The sequence below is a fragment of the Hirundo rustica genome, chromosome 4, assembly GCF_015227805.2.
Source record: "Hirundo rustica isolate bHirRus1 chromosome 4, bHirRus1.pri.v3, whole genome shotgun sequence".
In the NCBI taxonomy this organism is placed as follows: Eukaryota; Metazoa; Chordata; class Aves; order Passeriformes; family Hirundinidae; genus Hirundo; species Hirundo rustica.
The window spans coordinates 23099737-23120220 of record NC_053453.1 but is presented as its reverse complement, the minus strand read 5'-3'; the positions used below and the strand labels follow the sequence as shown (position 1 = coordinate 23120220).

The 20484-nt window shown below is 39.0% G+C and overlaps 1 protein-coding gene across 1 annotated transcript in view; it reads left to right on the top strand.

Annotated features, from left to right (window-relative positions):
• Nucleotides 1–19290, top strand: part of KCND2 (potassium voltage-gated channel subfamily D member 2) — a 272340-nt gene extending 253050 nt beyond the window's left edge. The window contains exons 4-7 of the mRNA XM_040062962.1: nucleotides 9303–9401; nucleotides 10957–11052; nucleotides 14055–14302; nucleotides 16095–19290. Of these exons, the coding sequence (XP_039918896.1) occupies nucleotides 9303–9401; nucleotides 10957–11052; nucleotides 14055–14302; nucleotides 16095–16272 (621 nt within the window). The 3' untranslated portion in view covers nucleotides 16273–19290. The remainder of the gene's footprint in view (nucleotides 1–9302; nucleotides 9402–10956; nucleotides 11053–14054; nucleotides 14303–16094) is intronic.
• The last annotated feature ends 1194 nt before the right edge of the window (nucleotides 19291–20484 follow it).

The following is a 20484-nucleotide window of genomic DNA, read 5'->3' as shown; positions in this document are numbered from 1 at the left end:
CACGCAGGTTGCATGATTGCCAAGGCTGAGGTGTAACCACTTGGGCATTTTGTGGACCCATGGCCTCTCTTCAGTGGTCCTGAGTCTCCAGTGATCTCAGGAGAGCAGGATCATTGCTGGGGGAATTGTGCAGGCAGACCATGGCTGGAGACTGCATATATAGACCAGAGAACACACGCAGTTGCAGGCTGCATCTGCTTCATATCACCAACAGCACCACAGTCAGATGCAAAGAGTTTGTGTGTTTCTCTCTGGCCACCTTTTTGACTGATTTTTCATTTAAAACAAAAAACAAAAAAACAAAAAAACCCAAACAAACAAAAAAAAACAAAAAAAAAACCACACAAAAACAAACAAACAAACAAACAAAAAAAAAAACCACCACCAAAACAGAAAAAAACCCACACCACCTCAAAGTCAGTGAAATAAATGTATGCAGTGATACCATTCTCGGAATATCTTAAAATCAGGAGAAACAGAAGTACATAGCCAAACTCAGGCCTGGGCAGAAGATACAGCACCCTTCAATGGCCACATCTTGGAAAAATGCTCTCAGATGAGGAAAGTGGCTGCAAAAAGAAACCAGGTGTATCACAAGACTTTCATACTTCTCTAGAAACCTGATCTAAAATATAGGCTACTTCAGGGATCCAAATCCCATACTATCTATCTACTAATCTATCTACTAATTCCACCCACTTTTCTGCATGCTGTTTTGTCCCACAGCCTAACTCCAGCTCCCCTCTTCCACAGCTGACTTCACATCACTTCTACACTACTTTGGTTTTGTCAAAAACCTTTCTATTTCTTTTTGTGGAATGGCAGCAGAGAAGCAGCTGTACCTGAGCCAGGACACAGTGCTCCGGACTGTGCCCCTGAGCACTGTGGCAGTCATGGGTGATAGATCTGCTCCATCCCAGAAATCACTGTGCCTGTTCTGAGCTTTCATAACAGCTGCAGATGCAACCACTGCAGATAGAAACTGTCTCCTACTGCATGCCACAAGGCAGAGTTGTCTAGGCCTGCTTTAAATTTGCGTCATGGTTCAACCCAGCCAGCATCCAAGCCCCATGCAGCTGCTCACTCACTCCCCCAGCAGCAGGATGAGTGAGAGAACTAGAAGCATATAAACACAGCCCCACATCAGCCACTGTGAAGAAAATTAGCTCTACTTCAGCCAAAACCAGCACAATTTGTCACTGAAAAAGAAATGGACACTAGAAAATATCTCACAAAAGTCAGATTGGTAGACTGGCTGCTATTCCCCATAATCTCTTCCTGAATAGAAACTGCTTGAGTTAATAACTGACTTTTTCTCCATGCAAAACAGTGAGCTCATTGTATGTTTCAAACAGGAACACAAAGTGATGAACAGCAATCCTGCCAAGCGTTTTTTCCTCTGCTCCCCAGAACAATGCCAACAGCAAGGATGAGAGATCTCCTCTGACTGTGTTTATGTCCTTCTTGCTTTGGACAAAATGGCTTTGAGGTCCGATTAACTTAGCGCTGGATGTGTGTTTCATTGATATTTCCTATTGCAAAGCTAATCTCTTTCAATCTAAAATGATTGAGATGTTGAACTGAATATTGCTCTAAAAAAGAAAAATCAACAAAAAGCTATCAAAACCAACAAAAAGCCAACTATACATGGGTACTGTATAGTCCATATTTAGCTATGAAATGCAGCCTTGCATTTCACAGGCGGTTTCTACTGTGCTGTAAAAGAATATTCAGACAAAAAGGTCACTTTATTGAAGTTTGAAATTCCTTCTTCATTCAGTACAATAGAGGCTTTACACCATTTTCTAAAATAAATGTTTCCCTAGGCACTGAACTTACTTCTGTTCCCTGAGGCTGAAGAACATAAGCTAAAAAGAAGGTGCTGTTTCATGGAGAGTAGCACAAACCCCAGCAGGCAATGGTACCTCCTGCTGGCTACAACAGCTTCCATTGGACCGAGACTGTTGTACCTTTGAACTGTGCAACTTTATCAATATCTCACACAGAAGTTTAATCAAGATAGACTTCAGAAGCGGCAAAACACTTGGGCTGGAAGGAAACTCAAGAGAAAGCGCTTTGCTGAGGAGTTGAAATCTAGTTCCAGAGGCACTGACAGTTTACAGCAGAAAAATATTGTCACTTACATTAGGATTGTTGAGTCACGCAACCATCATTTTATGCACTTATTGAATTCTGCACAGTTATTAGAGATTAGAGAATTCCACTTGTTTCTTTTTGGCAAAAAAGCATGGCACATTAATACTTGGGAAAAGATGGAAGAGAGAAATTTATTTATATACCATTGCATTTTAAATGCATTTTAAAGGAAGCTCCTGCTCCCAATCATAAAAATACATTGTTGTAATTACCATGAAATCCCACTCTGTAATACAGAAAATATTGGCAGGATAGGCCATCTTTCTGCTGCAGTACAGGAAACCCCTTGCAATCAATATAAACAAAAACAGAGGGGGTGGGGGGGGGGTGAGGGGGGAAAGAAAAGAAAACTCATCTATGCTTATCAAAACATTGTTTTCTATCAGATAGTAAGGTCCAAGTATCTGGCCTATCCTGACAAGAAATGGATGAATAAATAATCCAAACTAGACATTGAAATTCAGGGCATAACTAATTATGCCCTGGAGTCCTACTGTGCCTTCTTCTCAAGCAGCTTTATCAGTATTGAGACAGTTTTGAAGAATGCTATTTGTGGAGCTTTTCTCAGCTAGAGACAACTTCAAGAGGTTGTTATTTTGGTTGCCCATTAACTTTGGACAAAGTTAATGACAGTTGTCTTGTTGTGTATAAAGGCAAGGAAGGGAAGGGAAGGGAAGGGAAGGGAAGGGAAGGGAAGGGAAGGGAAGGGAAGGGAAGGGAAGGGAAGGGAAGGGAAGGGAAGGGAAGGGAAGGGAAGGGAAGGGAAGGGAAGGGAAGGGAAGGGAAGGGAAGGGAAGGGAAGGGAAGGGAAGGGAAGGGAAGGGAAGGGAAGGGAAGGGAAGGGAAGGGAAGGGAAGGGAAGGGAAGGGAAGGGAAGGGAAGGGAAGGGAAGGGAAGGGAAGGTTTAGACATGGTTGGATATAATTTCCTGTTCTGTATGTGACAGGTAGCAAGGATTAAGTTTTGGCAGGACACTCATAGTGTCATATTCACTGGGATGACTATCAGCCCAGGAAAGGGACAGGAGGAGGCACAGCTTCCCGCTTGGAATGGGCGTCTGGCCACTCCATGGCAGCTTGGACCCAAAGGTCCATCCCAACATACTGCAGCAGCAATTATGATTATAAAGTCCTTCATATCCTGAATGAAGTAACCCTTGCTGTGTGCCTTTTCTGTTTTCAATATATATCTTTCCCTACAAGGGCAAGAGCCTTGTGTTCTCTTGCCCAACAAGTGCCTAAGTGCAGGTACAGCCCTGTTCATTACCTGAGGAACAAAAGAGCCTTAATATTAGCTGCCCAAGCACTTTCTGCCTATAGTGACCTTGCATGATGCCTCAACAGAGCAGCCAAACAACCATCAGCAGCTCCGAAACTTGACTTTAAACATAAAATTCAACCTGAATCTTTCATGCAAGTACGGTCTTCTACTTTCACAAAGCAAAATATATCCTGAAGATTGGCTTGGCTTTGCTATTTATTAATTGTACATGATGAATTTATCAGTCAAGTTATGAATAATCAGTTACTAGCTAATTATAAATAGCTCTAGGATAAACTGCAACAACTGCTTAACAGCATCTGGCAGTCTAGAACTAAGCGTTTGCAGTAAGAAACCCTGCTAGCCATTTTGACTTCTTTATATGAGATAGACTATTAATATCAGGAGTACTGCAGAAACGTAACTAACAGTACCTTATCCAGGATTTTTGAGTTTAGCAACAAAAAGCACATAGAACTCATGTTTATTGAACAATAATTTGAATAGATTGTGAAAGTAAGCCACCATTCAAGAAATGTATGAACCTTATTTAATTCCATATCCATTAATATGCAAAGTAAACAGCATTTTCTTCTCTATTATATACTGATGTCATGTAAATTATTGTCAGCTAATATGAAATCAATCATTTGCAATTACTGAAAATTAGGAAATCAGAGCATTAAAGGTGGGTGTGTTTTTTTCACTTAAAAACAAACATATAGGGTGGATTTATGAAAGACCAAACAAACAAACAAACAAACAAAAGTAGCTGATTTTTTGCATAATATTTGCTCTTGCTCTAGGAGCCACAGTGTTGTGGTTCAGCAAAGGCAGGCAGATAAAGCCCATCCTGCTGCTAACTGTCTCTCCTTCCCAGAAAGATGGGGTGAAAATCAGAAAGGTAAAAGTGCAAAAATGTGTGAGACAGTCTAATCTTTTTATAAGGAAAGGAAAGAAACCACCAGAAAGGGAGGAAGGGAAGCAAATTCAAGGGGAAAAAGGGATACAAAAGAGCACAATTGCTCAGCACCAAGCCTGTCCCAGAGGAAGGACAGCCCCTGCCAGACCCCACCAGCATCCAGCTTTATTGCTGAGCATGATGCCATATGGTATGCAATAACTCTCTGGTCTGCTGGGGTAAACTGTCCCGTCTGTGCCCCCCCCTAACTCTTTGTCCACCCCCAGCCTCATCAGTAGGACACTTGGAGGAGCAGAAAATGCCTTGGCTCTGTGCAAGCATTCTGCAACAGGAACTAAAATGTCCCTGAATTATAAACAGCACAAATTATTTTCAGCACAAATCCAAAACACAGCCCCATACCAGCTCCTGTGAAGAAAACCATCTCTGTCCTGACCAAAAGCTGTGCACGCAGAATGACCATGAAGGAATTTTAATATTTTAAATGCACAAAATTATTTAACAATAATAACTAAAAGATAAGTCATTAATATCTTTTGAGTTTTCCTAGTAAGATAATTATGTGCCCTGGAGAGCAGCAGGAGACAACAGGAGTTAGGTACTAAATTACCTGGGCTACCCTGGCCTCTCGCATAGCAAGCTGAAGAGAATCTTGCCAGAAATGATTCCCAGTATCACAGTAAGTCCTGTCCTAAAGTCTTCCTGATAAAATCATTCTCTTAAAATAGCTGGACAGATGAGGGCATCTGAGTGTTAAAAGCTGGATGTTGTAAATACCACACAGTGCTACATTTAGTGCTACTTAAAATGTTGCGAAAATGAATGTTTATATTTCTAAAACTGACGGAGCTAACTGTTGTTGACTAACAGTGAATTCCCTTTGTGAGGTTTCTATGAATGCAACCATAGACAAGGATCCAAATCTATGCTGTAAAATTGGAAACCAGAAAAAAGAAAGACAGGTATTTAAAAGAGGAGTTCAGTGCAAATACAAGAGATGTGACAAAAATTAGAGCTGGTCATCATCTTTGTAGGAAGAAGATGAGGTGAGATGATGAGGGTGGAATTTCATTAGAATACGTAAAAGAACTATATTTCATCTACATTTGTTTAGTCCTAGAACATTTAAAAATTACCAAAATCAAAGTTTCATACTCAGGAAATCTTCATGGCAAAAATATCATCTACTTCAGAAGAACTTAATACTTTGTTTGTTTGTTTGTTTGTTTGTTTGTTTGTTTTTAAGATATTCTATGAAAGAGGAGGATTAGGAAGGGCTTTGCAGCAGTTGAAAGGGGCTGTTGTCACTCCCATTCTGTTATACATGACAGAAAATGCAGACTAAAGTAAAATGCAGTACTTCTGTAACCACAGTTTTTCTGATGTCATCACTTCATTTTGATGCCTTTCATGGGAGTTCTATCCCCAGTGCACAATCCTTAAAATCCTGTGAATGACATGAGCTTTTAATGATGCCTTGATAGGAAATGTGAGAAGTCACTAGACTGCTCATGCTACAGGCTCAAATATAAATCAGGCAGAAGCACTGAAAATAAATCTTATCACTTTAACAGATTTGTTAACACCTCCAATTTCTGCAGTATTTTCTGTAAGCTAAAGTATAAACATGGAGGCCACAATATCTGCTTCCTCTCTTGGTAACAGATTTACTATCTTCTCTTTTGTAAATGATATAAATTCAGGCCATCTGAATGAGTCTCAGCTAGAAAGATGTACCCTATTACTTTCTAGCTCACAAAAGCTTTCTAAGATGCAATAAATTCATACTTGTAAAGCAATTTTATAACTTCACGTAGGAAGTACAACCTTCATATTATATGTGTCATAGCACTTTGATATATTAAGATATTCTGATGGACTGTTATGTTTTTCATATTTCTTTATTAAATGATGCTGCACCATAATTATTACTTCAATCACTAAAGAGAAAATGAATATGCATGCTAAAAGGAAAAGCAGAACTAATGTACATTAAATGTGTGTTCATTAAATCTAATGAATCTCCCTGTATAAAGAGCAGACTGAAAAATACCACAGCTAAAACATTTGTGACTGAAATCACTTATTTTTGGGACTCCAAGCTGCATCCTCTAAAGGCATTTCCAAAGCATCTTGAGTTCCTAAGACTAAACTTTTATATATTTATGAACGTAACCAAGTGCACTTGTCACAGCCCATGACTATTCTGTGATGCAGGTAAAACTCCTTCCCACACCCTTCAACCCAGCACGTTGGGGTTGCATCACAGGAGCACCACTTTGAAAATAACCTATTTTCTGCCTGCCCAAGGGGCTTTTTAATTTCTCACCCTGAGGACTGAGCCCTAACCATGCTGATAGCCTTGGAGGTGTCACCTAAGAGCCCCAGTGAACCAGGAGGGTGGGAGCTCTAACAGTTCCACACACAGGTTGCTCCTGGGGACCCCAGGCCAGGTCACTGTGGATCTTTTCTCCACATCATTAAAATAAAATGCATTAACTGCATTGCTGGAAAACCTGCGTTCACCAAAAAGGTTTGTAAACAAATGAGTTATCCTAAAATGGGCAATATATCACAAAATCAATAAATAGCCTCTCATGTGAGCTTTTTGGCTCAAGGATGCACACACGCAGAGCATTACTTCATTTTCTTTCAGAACAATTAAATGATAATAAATGCATGACATAGCACAAGCCAGGTTTCAGCCATGTTAGCTGTCATAAATTTCTCGGCTTGCTGTTGAGAAGATCTGTGAGTTTGAGGCTGTGAGTGCAAAGAAACGTGTTGAGCCATTCCTCTAAGTCAGTTAATTAATTAATTAATCATGCCAGACAGATCTGGTGGCTGCAGTGACCAGGCTGCATCCCTCTACAAGTGCTTACTAACATTTAATCTGCATCACAGAAATTTGGGGAAGGGGGGAAAATACTCTCTATTTTTTTGAAAATGTCAACTGAGTAAATATCAGGTATGAAAATCCCTACTAATATATCGAAGTTGGATTTTCAAGTCCTTCACTGTATCTCCTTCTGTGCTTCAGCAGCCATTTAATTCCAGGGACTTCTAGGCATTTGGCTTTCAGAATCAGAAATCTAACCACAAAGATAAACCCAGATACTGTCTTACACATGTAACCACCCACAAAAACTACAAAACCAGAATGCCATGCTAGTAATCCCATAAAACCTTCTGTTTTCTACATTAATAGTTGAGAGAGTCCATTCTTCATGCTTTCTCCTAATTCTGTGTTCTGTGGGTTGTACAAAATTCAGTAGATGCAAAATGTCTGTCACTCATGAGCTTCCTTCTACTCTGGATGAAAGCCACCTTCACAAGCAATGAGGCTCACCTGAGAAATTACAAATTTCTCTCAGTAATTGATACCTGCAGTCTCTGAAATATCAGTTTGTGAAGTGTCTATGAAAAATATGATAAGTATTAAGTCTGGTTATACTGACAGATATGAAGAGGTAGGTGGAGGCCGGTGAGGAGTGATGTCTTTCAAGGCTTTGTCATGGGACTGGTGCCCTTCAATATGTTCATCAATGACATCAGCAGTGAGATCAGGTGACCCTCAGCAAGTTTGCTGATGACACAAAGGTGAGCAATGCAGTTGACACAACAGAAGGAAGAGCTGCCATCCAGAGGGACCTGGACAAACTTGAGAAGTGGGCCCATGAGAACATGAAAATCAAAAAATTCAAGGGCAAGGTGCTTGCTCCTGGGTCAGGACAAATCCACATATGAGTACAGGCTGGCAGTGGAAGGAATTAAGAGCAGCCCTGTGGAGAAGAACCTGGGAGTCCTCATGGATGAAAAGCTGCACATAAGCCAGCACCATGCACTCACAGCTGAAAAAGCCAAACACATCCTAGGCTGCATCAGCAGCATGGCCGAGAGGGCAATGGAGGTGGTTTTCCCACTCTACTCTGCCCTGGTGAGACCCCATCTGGAGTACTGCATCCAGCTCTGGAGTCCTCGGCAGAGAAAGACACGGACCTGCTAGAACAGGTCCAGAGGAGGGCCACAAGGGCTGGAGCATCTCTCCTATGAAGACAGGCTGAGAGAGCTGGCGTCGTTCTGCCTGCAGAAGAGATGTCTCCAGGGACACTTTAGAGCAGCTTTCCAGTACCTAAAAAGGACTTATAAAAAGGAGGGAGAGAGACTTCTTATACAGGCAGAAAGTGACACAACCAGGTATAATGGTTTTAAATTGAAAGAGGGCAGGTTTATATTAGATGTTGGAAAGAGATTCTTTATTAAGGGAGTGGTGAGGTACAGGAACAGGTTGCCAAAGAAGATGTGGATGCCCCATCCCTGGAAGTGTCCAAGGCCAGGCTGGATGGGGCCCTGAGCAACCTGGTGTAGCGCATGGCATCTCTGCCCATGGTGGGAGTTTGGAACTAGATGACCTGTAAGGCCCCTTCCAACCCGAACTAGGATACTAAAATCGCCTGGCAAATATTCAAAAACTTAGTTGGGAGACAGCATAAAAGCAGTATCACATTTTGGTACTCCAAAAACCCAGAGGACTCTGAGAAACCCACTCATATATGTCACAATATTACATTTTTTATGAACCATTTCTTTCCCTTTAAAGAGATTTTCACTGCAGTAGCAACTGAAATGGACGTCCATGCTTCTGCCCCACAAGATATAAGGAGTGGCAGTTGCAGCAATGCAAAAACAAAAGGCATCACTTCCATACTGATCTGTCTAATCCCTTCTCCAAAGTCATTGTTCTTAGTAGCTGATCCATGCAAACAAATAAAAAATTCTATCATATTCATTTTAAATGGGAAGACACTTGTGATTTGCTCCACCTGGAGGATGGATGCAATGCAGTCTGTCAGTCACTGTGAGATTGGTATTCATAAGCAGCTGATTCCAATTAGCAGTTTTAGATAAACAGGATAATGGCTATGAGTACAAATGACACTCCTCATTTTGTCTGTTTACACAGAAAGCCAGGCTCGCTCGAATCCGCGCAGCAAAGAGTGGGAGCGCTAATGCCTACATGCAGAGCAAACGAAATGGCTTGCTGAGTAACCAGCTGCAGCAGGTAATGTTTGTGCTCCCTCCACCTCTGGAGTAACCACTTAATGACAGCCCAGCAGTAGTTTATTCTACTTATCACCAGGGCAAGTCACCTTGGGGCTTTGAGCAATGGTATCTTTAGAGGTAGATTAAGGAAGGATAAACTGGACAATTACTACTGTTAAAGGAAGCTCTGTGAGAATCGATGGTGGGGTATTAAGAGATGAGGGAAATATCCAGATAGAAATGCTCGATTCAATGCAACCCACATTTTTTGAGTTAGATCCTGTAGAACTCATTAAGAAAAGTATGCAGCATTTGCCTCTTAGGAGGTAGGTTGGATTTATCTCACTTGGCTTTAAACAGGTAGAACATGGGTGACAAAACCAGGTTTCATCATTAGTAAAGGAAAAGGCAGCTCTTGAATACTGCTTGCACAGAGGGCTGTTGTAAAGTGTTCCCTCGAAGCACCTACTTGGGTTTAAGGAGAATCTTGGTGATTACTTCAAATGCATTGTAATATAACATTCTCTGAAGCAAATTTCCTGCTCATCCCCGCCAATGAAGCCAGGACCAGCAGCTGGGACTGGGATCCACAGTGACCCACACTGCTGAGAGACAGCTCCTCGGCTGCTCAAAGCTGTACCCAGCTGAGAAAGACTGCAGACAGAGTGGTTTTTAATCCCTGCCATTTTCTGGCATTTAGGCTATTCCCTGAAGGATACAGGAAGGCTTTTATTCCTCTATGCCCTTTCTGTACAATACGTGTTAAACAGCCGGATACTTTAACCTATAGCCAGAAGAGGAGGAAGTGGCTGTCTATCCATCTGTCCTGTCTAGCACAAAAGATGAGCAGTCAGAGCCCTTGTTTCCTCTTCTGCTTGAAAAAACTTCAAATATTTGAATTAAAAAGACACCAAATAGCTTAATTATCATGCAGATTACAAATATCCCAAGGTATTCTTTTCTACTATCTCACTTCCTCCCCTATTTAGGTTTTTGCTTTCTAGTGAATAATTATGAAAGCAATTAATAAACAGTGGATGCTTTCTACTTAATTCTTCATTCTATGTCAGTAACATTTGCTATACGCTTTCTAAACTCAGTAGATTGGAATCACTGACATGAATTTTTGTGTAAGCAGCAATACCACAAATTCTTTAGTGCTATGAAATGATCCTGGGAGGAGAAATATTTTTAGTTTTCTTCGAAGGAGGCACATTCTCAGGAAAAACAAGTATTTTACTGCAACTTAAACTGATTAAAATTTTAAGCATGTGTTGATCCAACATTAAAAGCTTATGTGTTGATTGTACTTGTAAATTTAACTATCAATCCATGCATAAAATACCTAAGATGAAAACAATTAAAAGGAGGTGCAAGGAAAAGAAAGAAAAAATAGTTTGATTTTTTTAAAAAGTAAAAGAAAATTAAGGTGCAAAATAATTTTCGTTATACTTTGTAGACAAAGCATTGCAGTTATGCTACCGTGTACAATCCAGATTAGTTCTGATCAAATATTTGGATAAGAACCCTCTTGTTCAAAACTGAGAATAATACAGTGTTCTATGTATCAACAGTCCTCCAATGAAGAAGAACAGGCCTTTGTTGGCAAATCTGGCTCTTCCTTTGAAACACAGCATCACCACCTGCTTCACTGCCTGGAAAAAACTACGGTAAGAAAAGAGAATTGTGCTTTCCTGTGAATTGCAACACTAGCCTAGTTTTGAATGTTTTTAGTTATCTCTTCTAATTAATGAGCCTTTATATTAAAGCAGTTAGCTGGAAGAAAAGCCATTTTATCTTATTTTAAGGCATTATAGCCAATGCATATAAATTACAGAGATATACCTTCTGCTATATTTGATGGAGATCACTATGAAAATCTTTGGTTTTTTTTCTCAAAAAACAAACAAACAAAAAACCCAAAACCCCCCACAATCCTAAACACCCCCCAAAACAAACAAACAAATGTAAAATTTTTCCTACACCAAACATTGCTAAATTTTGATAAATGAAAACCTGATATATGTATGCATGGAATTTAATGGTCTCCTTTTGACAGCATTTCTTTGAAATAAAAGGGCCCAGTTGTTACATCACTTAGCAATACATCGCTCATATGCTTGTTGTGCTTACATCTGCTCCATTCTTACTTTAGAAGTATTAATTTTATAAAATGTGATGTAGGACAGAACATCTCACATCCCATTCAGAGTATACTGTCGTTTCTTTTGCTAAGATTCTTGCTGGTCCTTTAGAAACATCTTTGAGACATTTTTTTACCAGAACCTGATAATAGCAATTTGCCTTTAAAATTTTTCCACTGTTGAATATTGCAAACATATTTAAAAATCTGAGTAATAAATACAGGTCTTGTCAAATTGTCATAGAAATAATGGAAAAAAAAAAATTCTATTCATTTGATAGGAGCTGAATTAACCTCCTGAAGTTTCACTTTTCCTCTAATCATAATGGTGAAATCCGTAAAACTTTTAATTTTTGTTTTTAATTTTTTCTTTTAAAAATTAGGTCTATAAAGCAAGTATTATCTTGTTTCTTGAATCTACATCCTTTTTTTCCTTCTGTTGGGTCCTGATGTTGGCCCTAAGTTCCTATGATATATTGGAACACAAAAATATATGCAGCAGTTCCGAGATGTATTCTGAAGATGATGCATTCCTAAAATTTTAGTGGGAACTTGGTATTTTGGGCCCCAGCATTTGGAATCTGGCAAGTTTCTGGTTTGTTGTACAACAGGAAGGGTGGTGTGTCTTCTTAAAACTCTCACCATTCTTTGTGGTATAAGCATCATGATGTGGAGAAAAGGCATATTTTCTCTTTTCTGTCACTGAAAAGCCAATAGGATAAGATTTCACCCACCCTCAGAAATGTGGAGTGGGCAAAGTTATGGAATTCTGTGAAGATTACATTATTAATGAAACTAATTGCACTAAAAATTATATTTTACAAATTACTTTTAGCTAATTTAAGAACAGTTAATTAATAAGCATAATTAAATCAATTAACTTGTGCCATTATAGCATTTCAAAATGTTTCCACTCTATATTAAAAGTTCAGTCAATAAAACTCTTTAATCATTGCTCCATAGAAGTTTTAGGAAGCACAAAATTATTTTTAATCAGAAAAATAACAAGAGTTCTTGGCAAACATACTGCAAGCCCCTGAACGTAATCTCACAAGAGCAATTAGGTTATTTTTCCCTCTGAATTCTATGCCTACTGTGTGATCATGTACAAAATCTTGATTGTGACTGACATATGCCTTATAAGAGTCATTTGTCAAGCAAGTTTTTTTCCTTATAATTTGAAATTTGCATTCTTCAGCTCCTCTTAATTCATACAAACTTATGCCTGAGTGAAAAAGAACAGAAGAAATGGAAATAAAAATATTATGCCTGCAAAGGTATTTCCATTTGCCGCAAACACTTGGCCAGAGTTGTTACTCTCTTTATTTTGTTCTCATATTTTATATCAGCCCCATATGGCAATTCTGAAAAACATCAGTGCCTTTCCAATTAGAGCAAAATTTTTTAGGGGAAAAATAATTTACCTCACTCTAATACACAAAAATGCAACAGGCTGACAAATTTGACCTGAGTGTAAAACAATTCAGAAAATGCTCCTTAAAAAATTCCCCTAAAATATTTTTGGAATACGCAGCAGTATTAATTCCAGAAGCAAATGGAAAGAGTTTTCTTGAAAAAAGAGAACTTCTTCTCAAACTGCATGCAAATATATCTCAGTCTCTGCTTAGTTTTAAATGAGTAGAAAAACTTCTCCCACTCCCTTGTGTCTCCTCCTCTCCCTTGCCACCATAAGCAACACCTCTATTTCACACTCTTTTGCACACATGGAAAATTTGGAAATTGTGGCTGGGTGTGAAATACTCCCTAATCACTTGATGAATTATTATAAACTGCATGTTTGAGTGAATTTGGATTCATCTTTGCAACCACCCTATAAAGCTACTGTCTCTGCTGGATTAAGCAAGGATTGCATGAATAAAGAGGACTTCATTTAACTAAAATGCTCAGTCTTCTAAACTGCTTTTTGATACATACATCTACAGTAATTAGGAAATTTTGGATGCTTTTAAAAAACTATTTCATCTCCTCTAATCAAAATTTCTATTTGTTTACATATTTTTCTTTTAGATAGATGCATACCTCAAAAAATGTTGTTTCAGATCCTGATTTCTAACATGTAATTCAAAAGGAAGTCTAATAAAATTACCTGGAAAGTATTTATGAATTTTATTATATTATAGTTCAATATAATAAATCTTATTTATTTTCAACTGACATTTAGAGTGTTTACATAAGCACCACTTGCATTTTATTAATAAACATGATCTTCTATTTTGTGGCACTTCAAAGATTATACAGATACTTATAATGCAAACTACATTACAACCACACACTATTTTGCAAAATAATTTGGCTTAACATTTTCTTGTTAATTTTGTTCCAGTGTTTATGTTTGTATTGGTATTCAGCCCAGACTAATAGGGTCTAAACACTATAATTAAGAATAAGCTAACTTCCCCAGTTTATTCAGTTGTGTCAATTTAAGCTGTTAAACAATCATGATTAATATGTTCACTTCAATTATCTTTGTGTGTGGCTTTGTCCCTTCGTTGGATTCCTCTGGGATAGAACCATGAGTTTGTGGATGAGCAAGTCTATGAAGAGAGCTGTATGGAGGTTTCTACAGTGAACAGACCCCCGAGCCACAGCCCCTCTCTTTCCTCTCAACAAGGCGTGACCAGCACTTGCTGCTCACGAAGACATAAAAAGACGTACCGCATCCCGAACACCACCATCACCGGCAGCCGCCCTGGCAGCGTGCAGGAGCTCAGCACCATCCAGATCAGATGTGTGGAGAGGACGCCTCTGTCTAACAGGTACTCCATGTGCACCAGCACACCGAGAGCTGAGGCCCCTGGCTTCATTAGGGGAGAGATACAAAGGTGGTGTGGCCTCCACAGGCAAGCAGTGAAGCTAAAGATGAGTCCAATACTCATCTAAAAATGGGTACTGTTACTGAAATACTCTGTGCTTCCTTTGCTAAAAGCTTAATCCAAAATAAGAGAGAGTCTTTCTCTCTGTGTCCATTTCTGCCCTCTCAGACCCTCCTCACAAATTACTGTGCCCTATTTGCAGCAAACAGCATCCAGGACCCCAAACAAAATAGAGCACCAAATATTATATGCCATGGACAAGTGCATAAGAAGAAAAATTTCACATAGAAAAATATCCAATATACGAGATGAGCAAGCACTCTGTCTGGCCCTTCTTGGTTCAGAGGCATAGAAAATGAGACTTCCTTGCATTTCTGCAGAGAAGAGAAACAAAACTGATTCCCAAAGTCCTAAGTGTAATAACCATAAGGAAGACTCTTCTAAATAAATAATTAAAAAAAAAAGAAGAAATTGATAAGAAAAGTGTATTTTCTAGTTTGAGAAGTTATTACAAAAGTGAGGAAAGTACAGTTTAAAGAGTCTGTAATTTACTGAATGTCCCTGTATGCTCAAAAGTAAAAGTAAGTATTTGGCTTTCACATATATCCAAATATTACCTCTGGAAACACAGCAAAGATCTCAGGAGATGCAGAAGTGTTTTCGATCGATCTCACACATGCCACCCTTTAATAAAGAAGTATTTTCAGTAGAAGTTGCTATAGAGATTGTCTTGTTAGGCTACATTTTAAGTAGCTTCCTTTGTATAGTTACTAGGTTTGGATTTCACTTCCACGAACAATCCAACAGCTTGGAACTACTGAAGTTTTTCCGCTGTTTTGCAATTAAACCTCCTGGCCAGCACAAAGCTCCAATCTATCTTCCAGGAAATACTCTGCCTGAATCCATTCTTTTTCTGCTAGAGGACTTGCCTGCACCATACTTCCAGATCCATGTATATAAAAACAAAAAGCACTAGCTTTGTGCTAGAAAACAAAAACACAAGCACAGAATGCCAGCTTCACCTTGAAATAGTCTGAGTTTTTCAGGTCTTTTGCAATGGGGAGATACTGCAGCAACCCCATGAACATGTTAGCAGAAACTTAATTAGTGAATGTAATAGAGTGCCTTACTATTAAGAAAACAGAATATACACAGAATCACAGAACCATTAGGTTTGGAAGGCCTCCAAGATCACTGAAGCCAATTATTAACCTGGCACCACCATGTTAACCACTAAATGACATTTCCAACAACCACATCTACATTCCTTTTGAACATTTCCAAGGGTAGTGATTAAACCACTTCCCTTGGTAGCCTGCTCCAATGTCTGATGGCCATTTTAGTGAAGAAACTATTCCTACTACCCAAATGTTCTTAAATAAGCATGGCATTGAGGAATGTGCAGGAGACTTGGACTGGCCCTTAGTTTCCACTTTCCTGCATAGTAAACAACCTGGCTGTGCCAGTTTTGCAATGTTTCCCCTGTTTAAAAACACAGGTGATTGGCTGAGAAGTGCTGAAATGGTGGGAAGGAAGGGAGAAAGGGACATGGACATGAGCATAACCGTGGACTACCTGCTGCTCGGGTACAGGGCAATGAGGTGGTAATGCTCTGTACTTGGAGCTCTCCAGTGGGGCAGGATGGAGATGGCTGGCTGAGGGAACGGAATCAGACTTGAGAGGTTTGTGCTAATGTGGACTTTCATTCTTCATGGATTTTTGTTTCTCCCTCCAGCCGTTCCAGCTTAAATGCCAAAGTGGAAGAGTGCGTTAAACTAAACTGTGAGCAGCCTTACGTCACCACAGCAATAATCAGCATCCCAACACCTCCAGTCACCACACCTGAAGGAGACGATAGGCCAGACTCTCCTGAGTATTCGGGAGGAAACATTGTCAGAGTATCTGCATTATAAAACAAGGAATTATTTATAAATTAGCATAAAGACCACTTGCAAGCTGAGCTCGAGCAGTGAAAAACGAGTCATGAGGAATGAGAGAGCTGACAAAGACAACGCCCCTTGACAAGTGCGCCAGTGGCTGCAGAGCAAGAGGTTCAGAAGAAACAAACTTTGTGGGTTTTGGTGTCGTAGGGTGTGAACCAAAAGGAGTTTCTTACCCCCTGTCTGAACTGACGTGCGGTGGAATCTTCTGTGACCATCCTGACTTTACTATATGAGCACAATGAAATGTCCCCATTGATGCTTCTTATCATGAAAGCTCTTTTTAGAAAAAAACACAAACAAAAAAATAGAAACCTGTGTTCCTGCTGAATGCAAAACAAGAAACATTTTGATAACGTCTTTTTTTTCCCTGTTAATAAACCACAAACTTGTTGAAGAACTGTCAAAAAATGAATGAAAAAAATGCTCATATGAAATATGTTTGTACTGACTGAAAGAACTACAACCATAATGCATGCTGAAATTATTTGAAGCTGTGATCTCAGTTTACTTTTGTTGTTTTTCAGATTAGGCATGATAAAATAATACTGTAGAAAGGGGCATTTCCGTGCACTTACAACAAGCTGATTGTTAATGTTCCATGGTAGTTGTACAAATAACTTCCCTTTGAAAAATGCAGTATTTCTTACTCAAACACTCATTAGTGAACTAAAGGTGTTCGGTTAGTACAATATTTAATATTGTTTTATCTTGCTTCCTAGGTACTGTTACAACTGCAATAAGTCATTGTACACCTGTTGTATCAGGAATCGGGATTTTTTTTTTAAGGTATTTTACACAACTTCATCTACACTATACACTTCTAATGGCAAACATTTAAATAATCTTACAGCCAAACTGTGCACCACAAACTGCTATTCTGTCATTGCTCCTTTTGTTCACTGTTCTCTCTCTGACATTTTGTTGTCCACTCCAGCATAACTGTATCATTTGGGATTTCAAGGATACTGAAGAATCCACAATCCATTCTTCCATAGACAACTCGTCTACTTCTGTATTTTCAGAACAAATTTCTTGTCACAGTTTACTGCTACAGGAGCAATCCTATTTCAATTAAAATTCCCACAAAGGTGTTTTGGGGATCAGCTAACACTTGTCTCCAAATGTTTCTGTCTTACATTCTGTAGCATCCAGAGTATTAGCTACACTGGAAGACACTGAAAGACATTCAATAAAAATGATAGCTAAATTCTTTTTGTAATAATCTGTAAACTTGCATCTTAAAACTTGTTTGAGAATTTATATTGTGTGAAAAATATTCAATTACCTAAGAACAATGACAGAATAATGGATTGAGTCCCAAAGCTATAAAAATATAATCAATTTCAATTTGAATTTGCCTAAATGGGCAGGCCTAAAAGCTAATATGAAGGCTTTACAAGTTAAGGCTTCTTGGCTTCATTTATAAAAGACATTGATATTATCAGAAACCTTCTCAATAAAAAAGTGTCGTTTTTCTTCATGAGAGTACCTTAGATGTATCATAATGCTTCTCATATTCATGACATATCATACATCATATACATCAAGTATACATGGAATATGTGCATATCAATACATACATATATACATCAAAAACACTGGATCAGAAATAATTGCATGTCTGCAAAATAAAATATGCATATAAATCAAAACGCTCAGTGCATTAGATGCCATTACAATAAATGATTAACACAGTTATTTAATAGTTTGAGTAGTGTATGTTTCAGTATAGTATTTGCTAGCATTCTACTGACCTGAAAATTTACATTAAAATACCCACTAAAAACTGAAACTTGCTGATGATACACTTTTTCTTGCACACAAATACTGGTCTTTCTCTCTATCTGTCAACAGTGAAGAGTAAATGATAGACTATCATGCTACAGTATATACACCAAAATACAGCATCACATATTAGAATTAAACTGCAAGTAAAAAGAGTAGATAATGCCATTCATTACTCTTTTATCATTTACTTATTCTGAAGTTAATGCATTCTTGGTTAATTTGCAATTAACTTCCCAATTTTTTTTTTTTTTCAAGTCAGAAGGATTTACTCATTGTAAGCTGAGCTTCTCTGTTTCTTTCAAACATATGAGAGCAGAAGAACAGGCTGTGCTCTGAGCCAGAGGAAGGGTGCTCCTTCTGAGCAACCCTGCCCAAGTCCATTACCCAGCATTGTTATCTCTTCCACCCTGCAGCAGATCTGCTGAAGCTGGTAGGTTACATAAACTTTAATGGATTTAAAGGAGAGGCAGAACACATCAGTTTTTACTTGCATCCTACTTTTACGCATGGTTACTGATACTTGGCCCCTACCTTTTGCCAAACAGTTATTGATATTAAAACTGCCTTGGCTATCAGCAAACTGCAACAACTTCTTTATGTCACATAGTACTTCATGACTAGTTATATCAGCTAAATAATGCAAAGGGCAGTTACTAAACCTACTCTGGTACAGACTACACACAACCCAGGAAACCTACTGACTCGATCAGGTCATGTGTCTTTTAAAAGCTCTTTATTCTCCTGTTCATAGACACTAGAAAGAACGCACTACAGCAATACACTTGCATAACAGTTATACCCCTGAAGCAACTTGTATTTTCATTTTTAAAATGCATCTTAAGAGATAATTTAGTAATATTTTTAAGAATTCCAGTCCTGTCTCCTATTTCCGTATGTCACACACAAAACCATTAATTTATTCTGAATTTGGGAAATACACATTTTTTTGGTGTTTTAGGTGATTTAAATGCTGTTTTGGTAGTGAATGACTGTTGATGACTGTGTAAAATGCATCTGTACTGTACATGAAATGTAATTATTTCTGTGTATCATACAAAGAAACCAAGGTTGTTGTTTTGACAATTTTGTTTGACAGTCATATATCGTATTTCAGAAGGCAGCATAATACACGTGTTATGCTGAATAAATAGACATTTGAGGAATATTTAAATAAAACATCTGCATGCTTGAATGGGTCAACCTGGTTTTGCAATAACTTATTCATGAATTTTTTTTTCCCCCTCTAATAATTTGGAAGGAACACTTAATCTGAAGTCAGTAAATGGCCTAGACAGTAATTCCAGGCAAGATGTCAGTGTATCTAAACCAAACTAGAGCCATCGAGACCAGGATGCCACAGCTCCACTACAGAGTTGCCCTTCTCCTGAGGGACCAGCCATCAGCTTTCCCTTCCCAGTCTGCAGCAGCAGAGAAAATTGGAGCATTACTTCCAGCAGTATGAACTCCACCTCTTTATCTGTACTTTAAAAAATGTCCCTTATGTACATCCTAAAACCAAACTGCTCTACTGAACTTCTCAACCCACAGCCTCCTCCTGCCCTTCTTCACGGAGCTTGGTGCCTGCAGTGCTGTTCCTCTCACTCCTCTCTCCAGCTGCAGGTGCTGTTGCCACAACCACTTTTGCTACTTCTTAAATAGCTATCCCAGAGGGGTTACCACTGTCACCCAGTCCTCGGCCTTGGCCAGCAGTGGGTCCATGCAGGAGCTGGTTGGCTCTGGCTCTGTCAGATACAGGGGAAGCTTCTCAGCTTCTCACAGAAATCACCCCATAGCCTCCCCACTACCATGCCATGCAAACCCTTAGTACTTCAATGTTGTGAGACTTTATTAATCTGTGTTTTCCTGCATAGCTTACAGAATCACAGAATATTCTGAGATGGAAGGGGCACACAAGGATCAGGTCCAACTCTAAAGTGAACGGCCCATGTGGGGATTGAGCTTGCAACCTCAGCATTATTAGCACCACGCTCTGAGACCAAATACAATGCTTTTCCAATAAAATCTTTAAAAGCTATTTATAAATCCCTTCCTCCACCATATTTAACTATATAGTTGCTGTGACTAACAGCCCCTCTTTTTCCTATTCATTCTTTATATAGTCCCTTATATTCATATATGCTTTTACAAAATGAAAAGCCATAAAGAAGAAAATACAGCTCCTTCCTTTCAAAAATCTTGTCATACCACCTGTTGGCAGATGAATCACTACCTTATCCAAGGACTAGAAATAGTGATTTTTCCCTCCTAAAAGCATGCTCAGCCCCAAAGCAACAGGCACAGTCCCATGGACTCGATATAGTCACTGGGCTGAACGCAAAAGCTGGTGATGGCAGGAAGTGACCCCTTTTTCTGATACAGTTGCATCCTTAAGTG